The sequence below is a fragment of the Simochromis diagramma genome, unplaced genomic scaffold (genome assembly GCF_900408965.1).
Source record: "Simochromis diagramma unplaced genomic scaffold, fSimDia1.1 OVJJ01000320.1, whole genome shotgun sequence".
NCBI classification, from domain to species: Eukaryota; Metazoa; Chordata; class Actinopteri; order Cichliformes; family Cichlidae; genus Simochromis; species Simochromis diagramma.
This window is the reverse complement of record NW_024386773.1, coordinates 295,395-314,426: the sequence shown is the minus strand read 5'-3', so window position 1 is coordinate 314,426 and position 19,032 is coordinate 295,395. Positions and strand designations below refer to the sequence as shown.

General features: G+C 40.9%; 1 protein-coding gene across 3 annotated transcripts in view; it reads right to left on the bottom strand.

Annotated features, from left to right (window-relative positions):
* The window catches only part of LOC120714613 (kazrin-like), a 127,371-nt gene that overhangs the window by 56,542 nt on the left and 51,797 nt on the right, over positions 1-19,032 (bottom strand). For all 3 annotated transcript variants that reach the window (XM_040000948.1, XM_040000939.1, XM_040000956.1), the window contains exon 4: positions 6,622-6,829. In XM_040000948.1, coding sequence (XP_039856882.1) covers positions 6,622-6,829 — 208 coding nt within the window. The remainder of the gene's footprint in view (positions 1-6,621; positions 6,830-19,032) is intronic.

Here is a 19,032-nt window from a genome sequence, read left to right as displayed (position 1 = left end):
CCTCATTAGTCAGTCCCTCTCTCCCAACTCCCCTGCTAATAAAAGCCACATTCACAACGTGCTCCTAACCTGAACCGTGACATAAGACAGGAAATCTATATTAAAATGCCATTTTCCTTAAAAAAAAAAATCATCTGGGAAAAAAAGACTGTTTGGAACTTGTGGAAAAGAATCAGTTAAATAAGCACTTTAGCCTTCATGGATATAATTAGCATATGGAGACATATCAGTCTCACTGACAGGAATAATATCTTCTCAGAGGCAGAGTGTCACACTGGAAAGCAATTCAGTGCTTCGTGTCATGGTTAAAGTACTCCTCAGTTCTCCTTGAAATGGCTTTCACTGACTTGCTATGTGAAGTTTCATTCAGATAAAGCTGGCCTGGAAAATTTAAGTGCTGAGGAATGTCTGTTTGAGATGTACCCTCTCTGAGAGTTGGCATTTTTTTTTTGCAGTTCCCTTTTCTGGCTCTGCTCCACTGCCTCACTGCCTGTAGACTTCTCTGCCCGCCTTTTTGCAGGCTCATTCGCTTCAAGGTGGCAGTTTACACAACATGGGCCGCACGGTGACAGCGCTGCGGCCATCTGGCGCCCCACAGCGAAGGAACGGCATCACCAGCTGGTGTCCGGGGGCAGCAGTTCTGTCACCTTTGCTAATAGACCCATAAGACATGTTGAGGTCAGCTGTCATCTGCCACCTCTGACCTTTTTACAAACACTGCAATGTGAAATAGGTAATGTTCTCCTGGTGAACCACACACTAAGTAAGATTTCAAAGAAAATGAAACAATCCAAGCCCCTTATGGACATGAAAGTGGATATGTGGCGCCCATCTCTCCTTCCTGCTCTCTGCATAGCTAAATTCCAAAGTGGAAACTCTTGCACAAGCAAAAGTCCACCAGGCTTCTGTTCCCACTGACAGTCTGCACTGCTCTGTCAGTTCATTACTGGGGCTTGCATTCCATTACAAAGCAAAACAAATAACCACAGAGTCATTATTTATTTAAAGCCATTACCTCCATAGAACAAAGTCCGCCAGTTCCAGTAAGTACTTCTAAGCTCTATTCAGTTGTTAAGCACAGACACTCAAATGTATTTGAAAACAAAATAAACACTGAATGCAAACAGGACCTTAATTATAAAATAACTAAACTGCAAACACTGTAAAGACTTTAAGTTCTGGTTTCACATTTGATTGCCTTTCCATGACCTTGTTCCAGGTCGTTTTGCGCACTAACAGGTTTCATTTCTTAGTTTTTCCAGCTATTTATTATGTGTTGAAGTTTTGGATCATGCATGAATCTACAACTAAGTAAAAAAAATCTTAATTTGAAGATAATCAGTTTGCCAGCATTTAAGAGGAGGATAGTAAGAGGAGCTCTTACTCTTACACAGTGCCTCTGTGCCCGACAGCATCACTGTTGTCTGCATCTCTAACTAACAGCAGAACCACCCGCTAATGCTGCTGTTTCCACCTGCTGTTGGAGTCCCTTCTATTCCACGATTACTTCTTTTATTGTAGGAAGACTTGTGTGGCAGAGTAGGAGAGAGGGAAAATGTTAGGGAAGTGATGGGCTGCTTCTCCGGGGCTATTGTTTGGACACAGTTTCTCTCACACTGCATTGACCACAGGCGGGGTGTGGCTGAGGGAGCGTAGGCAGGGAATAAAGAAAGGGCTGGGGGGTGTTCGCGTGGTGGTAAATACAGGGGGAAGCTTACATTGCATTGCATACTTGCTCTGATGCAGACAGCAAACAGGAAGGCGGGTGGTCCAGAGAGCGTTACAGGGAAATAGCTGGGATGAATGGGATTTTGCTGCTGTAGTTTGGCACTGTGTTCCCAGCCCCGCTCTTCTTCTGGATGAAGTAATGAGAGACCTAGGCGTCTAACAAACTCAGGCCAGATGGGGAGAGGATTCTTTTCTACAATTACTCTGCAGCAGAGAGCATTAGAGCCAGTTCAGCTCCTCCTCTTTGGAGAAAAGATAATCGCAGGGTCTTTTAGTGAATACTTAATCAGCATGCATGCCTTGCAGTACACTGTGTAAAGTTGTACTGCCACTCTCCTCAATCTCAGAATACATTATTTTGGTATGCAGCATGGGAGCTTTATTAGAAATGCTAAGATGGAAGACTATCTGATTCTGAAAGTATTAGTATTTAAAGTTTACTTTTAACTACACTCACTCAGCACTTTATTGGGTACACCTGTTTAGACAAGCTGGTTTCAGAAATTGTTAATCTACTGTATTTTCCCACATGACCATCTCTTAAGTTTTTACAGGGAATGGTCTGAAAAGAGAAAATATCTAGTGTGCTGCAGTTCTCTAGGTGAAAATGTCTTGTTGATACCAGTGTATGCAGAGGAACATGTCTAAATCTGCATCACATTCAACCTTGAAACAGCAGCAAAAGACCAAACTGGGTGACACTCCTGCCAGCTAAGAACAAGAACCCGAGGGTACAATTGATTAAGGCCTGACCAGGATTGGACAATAGGATTGGACAATAGGATTGGACAATAGACGAGTGGAAAAATGTTTCCTGGTCTGTTGAGCCTCATTTCTGCTGCAACATTCAGATTTCAGGGTCAGAATTTGGCGTTAACAACATGAAAGCCTGGATCCATCGTGCCTTGTATACATGGTTCAGGGGAGATCCACATGATAGATGTGCATCCAACAAATCTGCAGCAACTGTGTGATGCTCTGATGCCATCATGGACGAAAATCTTTGAGGAAGTTTTCAAGCACTTGGTTGACTTTGTGCCATGAAGAATTAAGGCAGAAGGCAAAAGGAGGTGCACGTAGAAAAAGGAATATGTATTTAGAACTGACGGCCTATTTCAAACAAGAAGGAAGTTGTTTATCACTCTTATTACTACAACAACATTTATCTTCAAGTATTTATAAAAATCAATTTTGCCTTTTGTGTGGTGGGTTGTTTTTATACTATGCCACTGGAGCAGCAAACCTGAACAAAGTGCAAGGACCGGAGCAGTAACAAATTCAGAGCTCCTTAATAGTTACCACATTCACCCCAAATTGATCATAAATTCGAAGGTTAACTTATTTAAACTGCCAAACGGTTCATTAGGTCTCGCTTAGCTTCCACTTGCTGTTGGCAGTAGAATTTTAAGCTTTTCTACAAGCTCTGAATTTTTCTCACTGAAAGGTCTAATTTAACTCCATTTTCGTTGCTGTTGACCTCTTACCTTGTGTGTTTAATTTTGTGTCAGCGAGTCAGGTCTTTAAAACGCAACATCGTCCTCCCCAAAAAGCTTGACATGTTCAAACTGAAAGTCATCAAATGTTCTGTTTGTTCAGTTACTTTCACTTTCATAACCTTCATAACGTTCATCACCTTCATCACCGTGAATGTCTGAAATAACTCACTTTGTAAAAGCATTGTCCTAACTATTCTCTTTCCACAATGACCAACTGTGATACTCAAGGACAAATGACAACTGATAGACAATACCCACATCAGTGCTCTCTCCCTTTGTGTTATTGTCCTCTGCTCGTTAAAGCAGCCAAAGGTCATCCATACTCTCCGAGCTGTACGACTCACTAACAGCTGCCTTATGGTTGTGTTTTACAGACTTATGAATTGCAATTGGCAGATTCTCATGAGTCCACGATGTGCACTTTCTCACCCACTGACAGCAAGGCGCTTATATAAATAATGTAAAACCCCATAAGGGTTACCTAACATTGATTTTAGAGGACAGGATATTTTCATAGCGCTTCTGGTCCCTGAGACAAACTGAGAGGAAGATGAATATGTCTTTTTTCCAAACAGCTCAGTGGAACACAGATCCAGCAGCAATGCAGTTGATTGTTTAGGGATGTTAAACAAGGTCTTGACATCAACTGGGTCTATCAAGAGAGAGGCTCAATAGGGTTTCATTGTCCTGGCAATGAATACATTAATGTCAGCAGCCTGAACAGAATAATAAAGGTCATGTCTAATAGCCAGTCATAGACCTTTCCGTTGAATGCTTATACTGTACTCTTAAATGCCGGTAAATAAAGAAAATCTTCTAAAGAGGGTAAGTGTAAAAATTATACAAAATGTTTATTAGCAAAAGCAAATAACCAAGTTAATCCTGGATCTCTGTGAACAGACTGAAAGTTTTGGTTCATTTAATGCTTTGCTCCTTGTGGTTAGCTCAGTTAGAAGGACTCCACAATGGACTCCAAGGCCATCAGGAACAGCTGAAGTGCTGTGTTTATGGGCTTATTGGATGTCTGTCAGAGATGCTGTTGTAGCTCCACAGGGAGTTGAAACACAGCAGAAATTCTGACATTTGGCACAGTGTAATATATTTACAGGAAGTCAGTTCATGCATATTAAAAAAAAACACACACACAAAAAACTCTGCTTTTATCCTGCACAGGGCACGGCCAACAAACGGGCAAGCGAACAGCCTGGCCTGGAGAGGGATACACACCTAAAGATTATTTAATCTCACTAAGCCACTGGACGATGGTGCTGGCTCATCACACCCCAAACCGCCTAAACTTAAGAACTTACAAAAACATGTTTAAGCCAAGCGGTTCTCAGTGTGGGTGTGTTTAGTTTAATCAGTCACCTGACTGCGAGCCTGGCCTCTGGGAACAGGAAGTATGACATCACCACCCTGACATTCAGGAATGTGGGAATGTCAGGCTGCCTGTTAACACTGAGAGGGAGTCAGAACAGCAAGCTGGATGAACACAACATGTATAACTCACTGCAGCAGCCACACAGATGAAACACTCAGACTGGGCTTGAACTGACATTTCTCGCAAAAAACAAACAAACAAACTATAAATGCAGCATATATAATACTTCAAGTCATGACAAGAATAGATTAAATGACTGCGCCATAGTAATTTTCAGGATTTGTGAAGCCACTCTGCTGCTCGTGGTTTGGCCATCTGATAAGCATTAATCTGTTACTCAGATTAATCTGTTTGGATCTTATATCATTTTCCCATTGGTAGTTGAACCATCACGCTCCAGCATCGGCTGAATTTCGATTCAATGTAATCGGCAATGTAAAAAACTCACTTTTAAACATGTTTTCTGAATAATAAAGTGCTTTGTTCATATTTTTTTTCTTTTACACTCTCTGTGTACCGGGTGGATTGAAAAATATATCTATTAGGCAGCAGCTGAGGGCTAAATCAGCTGGCTGAATAATCTCTGTTATGTTCTCTAATTTGCATATTGTAACATTTCTTTTAATGAAAATGGAGTTTTTTGTTATAAATTGTTTGCATTGGAGAAAAAGGAGCAGCAGCAACAACTGCAGCTGTATTTTTCTCTAATAACTGTCAGCTTATTATTACCATTTTCTCAGTGTGTACTTCTTCTTTTACAGCATGCCCACAATGAATGACTATAATGGTTTCGTTTCCATTAAGTTGTGGGATTTGTAACACAAGTATTAGCAAAACCTTTTAGTCCTTTGTAACTTATATCTTGTCTTCATTCATTAGACCTTTTACTACTTGGGTAGTCTCTTGTATATCTTTTAAAGTGCATTTAATAGCCACTGTGGCTGGGTATGATAAGATCTCAAAAACATACAGGCTCCCAGATGCATTCAACTCGAATGCAGAACAGAAACACCAAAAAGTGAAAGGTCATTTTTTTCTGTTGCTCTCTTTTTCAGCAAGCCAAATTTTCTGTGCATACAGTGAATGTAAAATATCATTTGTTAAGTTTGGAAACTTTTGAAAGTTTCTCACCAAATTATCTGGATAGCTGACACAAGTATTTGCTGTTCTGTTAATGCATTCAAGGCAACAGGAAAACAAAAATTCCCCTTTTATGCTTGTTCCTGTCAAACTCTATAAAAATGATCATTAATGAATCCAAGATGTCGGCGATATAAAAGTAACTAACTCGAATACGTCGTAACGAGGCTTAATTACACCCAGAACACGGTCTCACACTAGATAAAAATTTCCTGTCAGACATCATTAGTCATGGAATAACTAAATATAAAACAGCGCTTTAGCCAAGTTATTACTTTAAGCAACACGAGAGATATCAATAAGTGTAACAAGAAGCCAAGAGAAACTATTTTAAGAGCAGGAAGCCTCAATGAGCAGTCCCATGAAAACTTCTCTTTAACTTCTCATTCGTCATTCATTACATCTTTTTCCCAGCTAAGTGGCAGTGCCATGGTGTCACCGCCCTCCTTCAGAGATGCTGGCATGCAGTTTCTGGGCATGAAGTACAGTTTCTCCTCATAGACTCGGGGAGAGTGCGGAGAAGGAGCCAGAGCCAGTGCAGCCCCAGAGGAGCCCAGCTGCTGCCTGGGAAACCAAACCCTGAGCAACTCTGGCCCACGCTCTCTAACCCCAACCCCTCCCTGCCATTTAATAACAACACTCAGTCGTTCTCTCTTTCTCTCTTTTCTTTCAAGCTGCTGACTTTTCTCATGCTGAGTATGGGGGAAAAATAAGTCAATGGAGGAACGGTGGGATGATATTAGTCACTCCGCTGCACATTCTTAGAATACTTCCCACTGCTGATTTCAAAACACTCACACATGTTCCTGTTCTCGCTCTCTCACACACACAGAGGCACGAGATTACATGTGAGTGCGCACACATTCAGCCACTCACCCCGGTAGTGAAGGCTGTCATCGTGGTGGTTGTGCTGGTGGTGGTTCTCCAAGCCAGGGGGGCTGCTGGCACCCAGCTCTGCCAGTCTACGGCTGGTGGCGGAGAGCTCGGAGCGCAGGTTGGTCACTTCCTGGCTGGCAGACTGGATGGCCCCATCAATCCTCTGTGCCAGCTGTTTGTTGTCTTCCATCATTTTAAGGATTTTCCCCTGAGGACCAAATCCACACAGAGCAGCATGGTGTCAAGAGAAGCATTACAGGAGGTGAAGTTAAGACCCTTTCCTCCTTCGCCACCTCTTATCACCCTCTTCTTCTTCTTCTCCTACTCCACCTGTGCTTTTTCTCTCACAGTGTACTTCGCACATAAAAAAAAAAAAAAAAGCCGGCAGTACAGGGATGATGTCTACCTGTTACTGCATAAAGAATGTGTCCAAGCACTACAGAGTCAGAGAAAGCATGTGTGTGCGAGAGGAGAGAGTGAGCGCGGGAGAAAGAGGGGAAGAGAGAAACCAAAGGGAGCAGGAAGAGAAAGAAAAAAAGGCAGGGGAGAAAAAGATGCAGCCCAGCAGGCGGAGGGGAAAGTGAATGCTCCCGCAGAGGAGAATGTGCTGTGAGCAGCTGCTCTCAGAGAGGACCCTGCACACACTGAGATGACATGCAGCCTTTTAAATGGACTGTACCATGTGCAGCAGGACTAGGGGAGATGGTGGGGGTGCAGTTGGACTGAGCTGCTCTCCAGTAACTCTCTAAACACAGAGCGTGGTGTGTACCCCACACCCTGTGGAGTCTGTAAGGAGTGAGCAATTGGGTTTGTAATAGGGGGGAAAAGTACAGATTGTTTTTCTGTCCTTCTTCCTCTCTCTGTATCCCCACACTCAAAGCTTGCCAGCAGTATTGAGCCCTTTGACAAGCACTTGTCAAGCCCTCTATATCTTTTCACTTGGCCTCCTTTGCTCACACACCCGCTGTCTTTTTGTCTCTCCGACCCCCCCTCCATTCCTTTATATATTCTTCTCTTTGTCCTGGGAAAGCTCACCCCCACATCGGTGGAAGAGGAAGGGGGCTGGCACAAGGCACCCAAGGGGAAAACATTTCAACATTCAGAACAAACTTAGTAGAGGACGGAGGAACAGCCCTCTAACGGGCTACACGGTAAGAGAAGAGGCCTGGAGAATTACAATGGAGTTGTGGCGGGAACACAGTAAAGTTTCACATCTTTGATCAAAAGCAGTTTGGAGAATTATATTTCGGCTTATCAGCAAGCACAGGAAATAAACGTGGCAGCATCGTTTCTTATCTGTACAGCTGTAAAACTCCATCACGCATCTAAAAGGTTAGAGATGGGTTAGGCTGTGCATCTTAACTTAAAACAATCTGGGATATTGCTGAGACGTCACAACTAAAGATCTGCATTTGACATTTTCATTTTCCAAGTAAGAAAACACATCCTGTCTGGCACGAAACAGAGGCTGATGAGCAATACATCACTGAGATGCTGTCATCCGAGGCTCAGGTGATAACGGCTCGCTGTTCATTGGTATTCACGCAACGGCACAGAGTGACAAACAAAGATGGGACAGCGGGCTCGGGAGATTGACAACCAAATGAGACACACAACTTGTTAGTTGCACCGGTAGTCTGTTCACTGCATACCGTTTTACAATAAAGTCCTCAGAATGTTGGTGATTGTTTGGGTTATGTGGCCTTGACTCCTCTACTTTCACTCAACTATTTTACTCTGTAAAGCCAGTGTCCGTCCTTTGATGAAAAATATTACGCTATACTGCCTGGTCGAAATGAAAATGGAAACAGGATGCTATCTCTTTAAAATCATTAACTATTGAAGATACTGCTTCAGGTTAATTAGGACTGATTTAATTAAGACACAAGTGATTTTGAATAACGTGTCTATACCTGTAAGCAGCTGTGCCTCTAAAATGTTAAGAATATTTTTACTACATGTCATTATCTTTGGTTGGAGCAGGAGAAAAAGCTGATTATGAACAAATTAATGGCACGCTGCATTTTTAAAGTTCTGAAGCAGTGAACCCAGCTGGGACTCTTTCTTGGTCTTAAGTAGAGCTGACACGATTAGTCAATCAGCTGATAAGGCCATTAACAGAATCTGCACAACAGTTTTGAAAACTGATTAAATATTAATGTCATCAAGTGAGAATGCTGCTTTGCTCAAATTTGAGAAAAAATTCTTTTCCAAGGCTTAAAAATTACTGTGCAAAACTCTTGAGCCACAAAATGAAGTTGTTGCCAATCAGACGCTTTCCAAACTGTGGATCAAAATCTGGCAGTACTTTTCTGTGTTCATAATTTCATCAATTCTGACAAGATCGACCCTCAACCTTCTCTCCTTGTTTCCCTTCCATTAAGAAGGGCTTCTTAATACCACTTCTCAATGCCACCTTTCCATTCAGGCCATTTGTGATCAGGCTTCAACAAAGCATCACTCAGGTTTTTGCTGGATATTTTCTGCCTAACTCTTAAGGACTTTCAGATATTGTTCATCTGTAGATTTTGTATTTTTTTTTAGGTCTCCCACTTCTTCTGTCATCCACATGTCCAGTTTCTGCTAATATTTTTAGCGGACTGTATTAGACATTCCAAGTTTTTGGCTAAAATGTCTTTTGAAATAAACCTGTTGGTCCATAAACACTATTTTATCCCTATTAAACTGTGTTATCTTTAGTATTTTTCATAGAAGTGGAAACAAAATATGTGTTTTTGTGACAGCTGCTAGAAACAAAGCACCTAATATCACAATTAAAACTTGGTTCTTGGTAAAAAAGCAGTCAATGTCCAAACAAAAACTTTACAAGGCCAGCAGAAAGCCTGGTGAACTATTGCTCAAGACCACTTTTGACAAATTAAAAGAAAACGTGGCTCCATGGAAGCAGAATATAAAGAAATGAGGGGTTGCTAAAGACTTTTGTGAACACTGTATAATTTTAAACTGAACGTCTTTGCATCTTTAATCATGTTTGCAATTATAACACCTAACATTTGTTGATGAATATTGCAACAAATTGGATATTTGGGTGTAAACTAAATACCAAGTACATATAATGTTAACTCACACACACAAAAAAATTTTATAGGGAAATGGGTTGTACAGTTTCATTGAAGTTAGTTTGTAAATATGCCAACACTAACATTCGATTCACTTTATGAGGGTTGACTTACCCTTCTTTGTACTGCAGCTTTGTATGGATAGGAAAACAGTGGCCTCTAATCTTTTTTTGCAAGGTCTCCCATAATAGCTACTGTTAAATGCACATCTAGTTATTCCCATAGAGAACAATTATTGCTTACAGTTAGTAGAGAAGATCTACGGCAGCACAGACATGTTAGCAGATCATTATCACTGTCTAGACAGTCACATCGCTGCCCCAGTTGGCACACTGGCCCTGATTTGTAGCTGATTATCAAAGAGAAATATAGCACGGTCTGGAATAAGGATAGGGTTATCAGAGGGCTCTTGATTTACATAGAAGGCTTTATGTTATTTCAAAATTACTGCTTTTCTAAAAGAATCTCGAAGCTCTTCCCTCATAGTCATAACCACGCTCTGCACTGAGCCATGTGAGGGAGGGCTTTCATAAACCCAGCTGTGGAATGCGAGGAAATTAATGATTTCAGGGTCAAGAGTCACAGGGTGTCCCAGATACACATCAATAACCAGACAAATAGTTTGAGGACACGCAATTGTGCCATGTCCAAAACACACAGCCTCCTCCTCCTCCTTTGTCTCCACAACTAGACTGAGAGCATCTATGATCACAGCCGAGACCTGAGGCCAGTGCAGCAGCTTGGCCAACTGCCTTTGATAACCACTTCTCCGGTCGGTGCTTGTATGGATTTGGATCACTTTTCCAAACTTATGCGAGTGTTTGTGTTGTTAGTTTTCTCACTTGTTTGATGCTATTAATGGGAAGTTTAATTAAGTGTGCTGCGGGTGTGCAGTTAAAAAGAGGTATTGATAAAGAGTCACGATGACTGTCTGCCTGGGTTAATTGAATATCGACTAATCCTCCACACACTGAAATGCTTTCCATTTTTTCCCAATAACAAAGTGATATAATGCTGTGCTCAACTATTAATACACATCTTATCAGGGGCTTGGGGAAAATATCCACTCGGCTCGACTAAACTTACTAATATTAATCAAATACTGCAAAAAAAGATAGAAAGTCTATGAGGTATGTGAGCCTTACCTCTGAATAGGAGGAACTTGGAAAGTTGCATAAAAACTAGAAATGTTTTTTCAAAAACAAGATAGTTAAGAAATGCAGTGCAGTCAGGCTGATGTAGCCCTACTATTCCCATTGTTGTGGTTCACAGGTAAGAGGACAGCAGAGGAAGGAAAAATTATTACCAGGCAAGATTGCATTTAGAGCAAGTCTTTGAGTCCGTGTGAGGCGAATATCAGGCAGAAGGCAAACGTAAAACAGACAAGAGATCATTCAAGGGAAAGACGGGGAATGGGCAACACACTTCCCTGCTGTGAGTGCAGAAACAATCTGCCAGGGAACGAAGTGAAGTATATGTACACAGTGATGACTTATTCTCACAAAGGCAGGAAATGAAAAAGAAAAAGAAAAAGTCCAAAAAATGACCTCCTGCTTTCTTTTTCTTATCACTTTACCTTAACCTTGATGGAAAAGGGCATAAAGATAAGTTAAGGTGTGAGGGAAAATATATATCAGGATTTAGGAAAAGTGAAATACGATGCTTTAATAATCGGACTGCACTTACACCAGGCTCTTTAATAATGTGATGATGGATTCTGGTGATGTGGGCCATGATGAAACTACTATGTGACCCGGACTGCAGAAAGTTCATCTTGTATGCTTTGCTCAGAGTGCTCCTATCAGCTTATTTAATGAAAGACATATAGATAGAAGACGTGTTTTTCATGACAGTAGTGTAGTGTGCCACTATGAATTTTGGGATGGCATCTTACTTCCTTTTCTTAAAGGTTGGTCCAGTATCCAGTGTGAAAGGAAGTATTTAAGGAAACACTGAAGCACATTTCCTTACTAGTTAGGGACTTTCCTAAGAAGATTTGATTACACGACCATTTGACCGGTAAGTAAGTTCAAAATAAAACAGGACATCAAAGTACACAACTATAAGTCTGCTTATTTGCCTAATTCAAATTTTTAAAATTTATTTGGAAACCTATTCCATGACGTTCCCTACACACTCTTCTTGAGCTAATCTAAAGGCCACATGAAAGCTTGGAGGTTTGTAGCAACTAACTCTGCATAAAGTTGGTGACCTCTGCACACTTTGCACATCTGCTGACCCTGCTCTGTAATTTTATGTGGCCTACCACTTTGTGGCTGAGTTTCTGTCGTTCGCAATCGCTTCCACTTTCTTACAATACCAATAACAGTTGACTGTGGAATATTTAGCGAGGGAAATTTCCTGACTTGTTCCACAGGTGTCATCCTATCACGGTACCATACCAGAATTCACTGAGCGCGATATATTCTTTCACAAATGCTCTTAGAAGCAATCTTATAGCAATATATATATGTATATATATATATATATATATATATATATTAAACCTAACAACACTGGTGTTGTTGGGTTTACAGCAGTGACTACAAAAAGCAAACCTTGAGAAATATTTTCAGTTGCTTGCCAGTCTCCTTTTTACATCTCCTTTCTTTTGTCTCCATTAAATCTTGACAGGTATGTCTGGTTCTTTCTCTGGTTACTAAATGTTAAACCATCTTCATCATTTCTGTCTGTCTGCCATGGGTCCAGATGGAAAACAATGGGTTTTTAGGGCTTGTTTGGATGAAACTGTTCCTGCTGTGCCAGAATGATGATGATAAGAGAAGTAAGAGTGAATCACAATAGTAAAGTTGCTGGAGGCTAAAAGCAAAATGTTGTAAAACGGGAAGCTGAAAAGTACAGGAGAACTGAGACAGGCTCCATGTGTAGTGATAACTCTTCATGGGTTTATAACATTACATTGCATTAGGCATTTGATACCATGTTAATAAAGAAAATATTGATCTGTGCTGACAATTAGGTAATTGCAGGAAATGTTGAAGGCCTGTGGGAATTGCATTGCATTTTTATGGTATTATTAATCAAATTTAGTTGTAGAATTAGTTTAATTCACAGGATTAGCCTATAACACACATCCCCATCTGGCTATTGAAATAAATCTATTACAACAAAAGATTTTCCATATCCATATTGCCCATGACTAAAGCTCATGTCCAGTATTAGCTGGTCAAGCTTCATATCTCACAAATGTAACACTCTTAAAAAGCAGTCATTGTTTATGATCCGGGAAGATCTGAAATCTTAAATATTTTTAGGTTCTTGTCACGGTCAAGTAATAATAGGCATGTTTTCTTAACCGCCACTGAGAGAGAAAAAAAACATCTTCCCAAGGAGTAAAGCTTGTATATGGCTGAAAGTATATCCCAGCCTTCATGTAGCGCTGCACCAAATCTAAGCTGTCACAGACAGCAGGCCTGAATTTGTCAATTGTAATATGTCACAATATTCAGTCTGCTGTGGTCTGTATCAAAACAGCAAGTTCCAGGTTATTTTATTCTGACATTAAAGGCTGTCTGAGCCCACAGCACACCGTCTGCCAACATCAAAGAGTAAAGGACTTTTCATTCTTTACTTGTAGGCAGGTTAATTTGCACTGCATTTAGATGTTACCTTTGTCTATGTGGCATCGGATTAGTGTGTGTGTGTGAGGGTGTGCCTAGTTACAAATAAAACTAGCATTTTGTCTGCCATTACCACTTTCTTTCTTTTTGCCAACATTTGCGACAAACAAGATACTTCAGACAAATCTGGCCTTTGGCAGTCAGTTAAAAAACAGCCAGTTTTTCACAAAAACAAGGCTTCTGCCTTTAAACTATCCTAAGATCATGTGTGCTTGATTCATTGTTGCAGAAATGTGTACATTGTTACTAAAAAGCACATGCACACTGTTTAAAGTGATGCAATACAAAAACGATTGCATCACATGTGTGACAGGACAGATAAAGCTATAGAAAGCTTGCATGAAGAATGCTGCTTTGAATGCTCCACACACTGCAGAATTACCAAATGGAAATGTCACAGCTGGAGGAAAAAAACAGGGTATTTATGTCAGTGGAAGTGACGAAGAGAGAAAGCCTTTTGCCCCAAGTAGTGACAATCGAGGACAGAGCGGCATTGATGGAATAAACTATGAATGGTGGGGAACGGAAACTCAACTTCTTTCTTTTTGTATTGAGCTTTTTCTCTAATGCTTCTTTCATGTCACTTTTGGTGTATAACAGCCTTGCTCAAAACACCTTTATATAAGTTTACTCATTAGTTAGAAGCTTTACTGCTTATGAAAGGAAGTATCATTAATGGATAACATGACGGTGTTCAATGTACAAGGATTCAACTGACCTGTCTTTGTCCAACGACTCCAGATAAATTTGGGAGAATCAGGTCCCTGCACTGTCTGAAGCTGCTCTTTTTCACATGTAGCACACAGATGTGTTTTTGGCTTCTAGAAGTACTTTGTTTGGTGTAGGTGAGGCTGCTGTCTGAGTAGTGTACATGGGAGGCAACACATACACTCATTGGTCACTTGATTTGTTAAATCTGTTCCTCTGACTATTATATTTAGTCAGCCAGTCACATGAGAGCAATTCAATGCATAATCAAGACAATCTGCTGAAATTCAAATCATCATAAGAATGTGTAAGAAAAATAAAATGAGTGACTTTAACTTATTGTGAGGGTATTGGTATATTCAGTAAACAGCAGGCAAATGCCTTCTTAATACAGGGAGTGCAGAATTATTAGGCAAGTTGTATTTTTGAGGAATAATTTTATTATTGAACAACAACCATGTTCTCAATGAACCCAAAAAACTCATTAATATCAAAGCTGAATTCTCTTGGAAGTAGTTTTTAGTTTGTTTTTAGTTTTAGCTATTTTAGGGGGATATCTGTGTGTGCAGGTGACTATTACTGTGCATAATTATTAGGCAACTTAACAAAAAATAAATATATACCCATTTCAATTGTTTATTTTTACCAGTGAAACCAATATAACATCTCCACATTCACAAATATACATTTCTGACATTCAAAAACAAAACAAAAACAAATCAGCGACCAATATAGCCACCTTTCTTTGCAAGGACACTCAAAAGCCTGCCATCCATGGATTCTGTCAGTGTTTTGATCTGTTCACCATCAACATTGCGTGCAGCAGCAACCACAGCCTCCCAGACACTGTTCAGAGAGGTGTACTGTTTTCCCTCCTTGTAAATCTCACATTTGATGATGGACCACAGGTTCTCAATGGGGTTCAGATCAGGTGAACAAGGTGACCATGTCATTAGTTTTTCTTCTTTTATACCCTTTCTTGCCAGCCACGCTGTGGAGTACTTGGACGCGTGTGATGGAGCATTGTCCTGCATGAAAATCATGTTTTTCTTGAAGGATGCAGACTTCTTCCTGTACCACTGCTTGAAGAAGGTGTCTTCCAGAAACTGGCAGTAGGACTGGGAGTTGAGCTTGACTCCATCCTCAACCCGAAAAGGCCCCACAAGCTCATCTTTGATGATACCAGCCCAAACCAGTACTCCACCTCCACCTTGCTGGAGTCTGAGTGGGACTGGAGCTCTCTGCCCTTTACCAGTCCAGCCACGGGCCCATCCATCTGGCCCATCAAGACTCACTCTCATTTCATCAGTCCATAAAACCTTAGAAAAACCAGTCTTGAGATATTTCTTGGCCCAGTCTTGACGTTTCAGCTTGTGTGTCTTGTTCAGTGGTGGTCGTCTTTCAGCCTTTCTTACCTTGGCCATGTCTCTGAGTATTGCACACCTTGTGCTTTTGGGCACTCCAGTGATGTTGCAGCTCTGAAATATGGCCAAACTGGTGGCAAGTGGCATCTTGGCAGCTGCACGCTTGACTTTTCTCAGTTCATGGGCAGTTATTTTGCGCCTTGGTTTTTCCACACGCTTCTTGCGACCCTGTTGACTATTTTGAATGAAACGCTTGATTGTTCGATGATCACGCTTCAGAAACTTTGCAATTTTGAGACTGCTGCATCCCTCTGCAAGATATCTCACTATTTTTGACTTTTCTGAGCCTGTCAAGTCCTTCTTTTGACCCATTTTGCCAAAGGAAAGGAAGTTGCCTAATAATTATGCACACCTGATATAGGGTGTTGATGTCATTAGACCACACCCCTTCTCATTACAGAGATGCACATCACCTAATATGCTTAATTGGTAGTAGGCTTTCGAGCCTATACAGCTTGGAGTAAGACAACATGCATGAAGAGGATGATGTGGACAAAATACTCATTTGCCTAATAATTCTGCACTCCCTGTACAAGAGGTCAAAGGAGAATTGCAAGAATTCTTTGAGCTTATAGGAAAGCAACAGTAAGGTATATAACGACTCATTATAACCAAGGTAAGGAGAAGAGCATCTTTGAATGCACAACAGATCAAACTTTGAGGCAAATGGGCTGCAACAGTAGAAGTCCATACTGGGTGCAGCAAACTGAGGCTAAAATTTGCTCATGCACACCAAAATTGGACAATAAAAGACTAAAAACATGGTCTGGTCTGATTAGTCATCATTTCTGATGGTAGGGTCAGAATTTTGCATAAACAACATGAAAACATGGATCCATCCTACCATGCACCAGCGGTTCAGGCTGTTGGTGGTGTAATGGTGTGGGGGATATTTTCTTGGCATAGCATGAGCCCTGCTTGAGCGCTGATTAAACACCACAGCCTACCTGAGTATTATTATAATCACTATCTGTTTATGACCACAGTGTACCCATCTTCTGATGGCTGCTTCCAGCAGGATAACACACCATGCTACAAAGCTGAAATCATTTCAGACTGTTTTCTTGAACATGACAATGAGTTCACTGCACTTAAATGGCCTCCACGGTGACCATATCTCAATATAGTAGCTGTGGGATGTGGTAGAATTGGAGATTTGCATTATGGATATGCACAAAAACGTTCTAAAGATAAAAGATGTCTGACTTGTTGATAGCAAGGTGAATCTTTTCTCTCCCATTATAGCCATCTGATACGTTTTAAACTCATTCGGTGTCAAATGTTTGATGAAACAATAATTTAAGTTATAGCAGAAACTTCACAGTTTTTCATTTAAAACCAAAGTGTTAGACTTATCTTCAACAGTAACAGAAGTCAGAGGAACTGACTGAATTTATATCTAATGCAACACATGAAATAAAATGCTTGATCAGAAGTAGCACTCGTCATCTCTTCAGCTCCAGCTCTGCAACTGTCTGCACATGCAGATAATCACTGAATGAACATTCAGGCAACGGTGGAAAAGCCGCAGCTCCACTCCACCTCTGCAGCCTCAACTTTGGCAGAAGGGTAAACTCTCATCACTGATGCTTTTCTAGGCTGAGATAAATCCTGAAGAGAAACACCTATTATCTGTTGTCAAACTCAACACACTTTCCGCCCAAAGTCGACACCGCTCAAACACCTTGCAGCCATGTCCTTCTCCCATCACTGATAGCGTTGTAATAATTGTTTACCACAGTAAACACAGTTAACAGTTTGACAGCCTCTACACTTGGAGATAACAGTTGACAGGGTTACGGATGAAACACACTGCCAGAGGCCTTGATAAGTATCAAGATAAAGGCTTGTCTACAGGGCTCTGAGAGAATCAAAGGGAGAGAGGAAGCATGGGTGAGAGACGGCGGTTTTGTTATGATGAACCTGCAGGATGGGAAATAAATCTGAGGAAATGTGGGTTTTTTCCCATACTTATTCTCTGCTGAACACCATTTTGATTTTTCTCTCATTTCCCCTCATTCTCACTTCTGCTCCCTGCTGCCTGCTTCCTGCAATTGCTTCTCCTCAGTGTGCTCACTGTGGTACTCATAATCAATAGCCTTTTTCTTCCTTAGCTCTACCACATTTGTACTTCTCTCTTCACAATGAAACGTTCAGACATGCAGAGCTGAATATCTAATAACATGGATATCATGGTGAGATCAGTGTTGAAACCGAAGGTGCCTGTTTTTGTGAAAAGCATTACACACTTGGCTACTTTGCTTCTCTCTAAATGAGATCCTCACCCCTGCTGCCGCTCTTCTGTGCTCTCTTCTGCAGGAGACACAATTAAAAGGTGATGCTGAGAGAACGAGATGTGCTCCTGTTGCTTTCAGGTGAGAAAATAGTTGAAGGTGGCGTGATTAGCAACATAGTAACAGCAATTTGAGTAAATCCAAATAATATGAGATTATTGGAGTATCAAGTGGTAGCTTAATCACACCGTTTCAGGCCATAAAAAGCAAAAACAGGTTTCAGCAGAGCAAATTATTCGTCTGTGAGTAATACTACAGGAGGACATCTGTCAAGGTAAAACATTTTCTACTACATACAAGGAAAATCTTTCATTGCCAAACTTTTCTCCATCAATCTCTGTTTCCTTCTTCTTTTAGGGCAGTATAGTGATTTTCAGAGAGCAACTACAGGGGTAATCACCCTGACAGAGCTCTCCTGGTTGATTTATGATTTACGTTTAGCTGGTTATAGGCTGCTGAGAGCAGGTTGAAGTGCACTTCGAGAAGGTATCTGGGCAAGACTTGGATAGGGAAATGATTGGCAGGTCAGCTGTGTGTCTTTTTCTGGTAAAGCACCCATCTTCAATCGGTGAAAGAAAAGAAGACAAGCTGAAAGACTAAAGAGCTTTTCACACAGGAGGTCATTATCAGTAATATGGCGACCAGAGGCCATTGATTGTTGGTGGATTCACACCCAAACCTTTCTCAACTTCATGATCCGATATTGAAGCAACCAATGAAAGCGCATATATTGGCATAAGCTACACGGACAATGTACTGGGGCACAATTCTAAGTCTTTTTAATTCAGTCTTTTGTTTAAAATCAAGCACCTAGCCATGCAGTCTGATGAACTTTTGATAAAGTATGTGTCTTGGAGCTCACTGAATTTTAGTGTGGTACTATAATAGGACGCCCCTGTTGCAACAAGTCCTTTTGTGTAATTTCTTCCCTCCTATGTATTCCACAATCAAGTAGTATTGATGTTTTTTCAAAAGTTGCCCTTCATTTTTGATGTGATACAAGTGGTTGCTAGTGGTTGCTAGAGAAATTTGTGTATTCTCTAACTGGTTGGCAGTGGTTCCTGGAGGTTTCTGGCTCCCTATTGGGGTTGCAACAAAACTGCTGCACCAACAACCTACTAGTCAATATTTTGGTTGCTAGCAGATTGCCAGGTTGCCTGTAGTATTTCATGTTTTTCTGCAAATACGTGCTACCTATGAGCCCAGCAGTAGTAAAACTTCAAAAAGTGTGAACTAAACCGGATATGGAGTAGGCAACCATTGA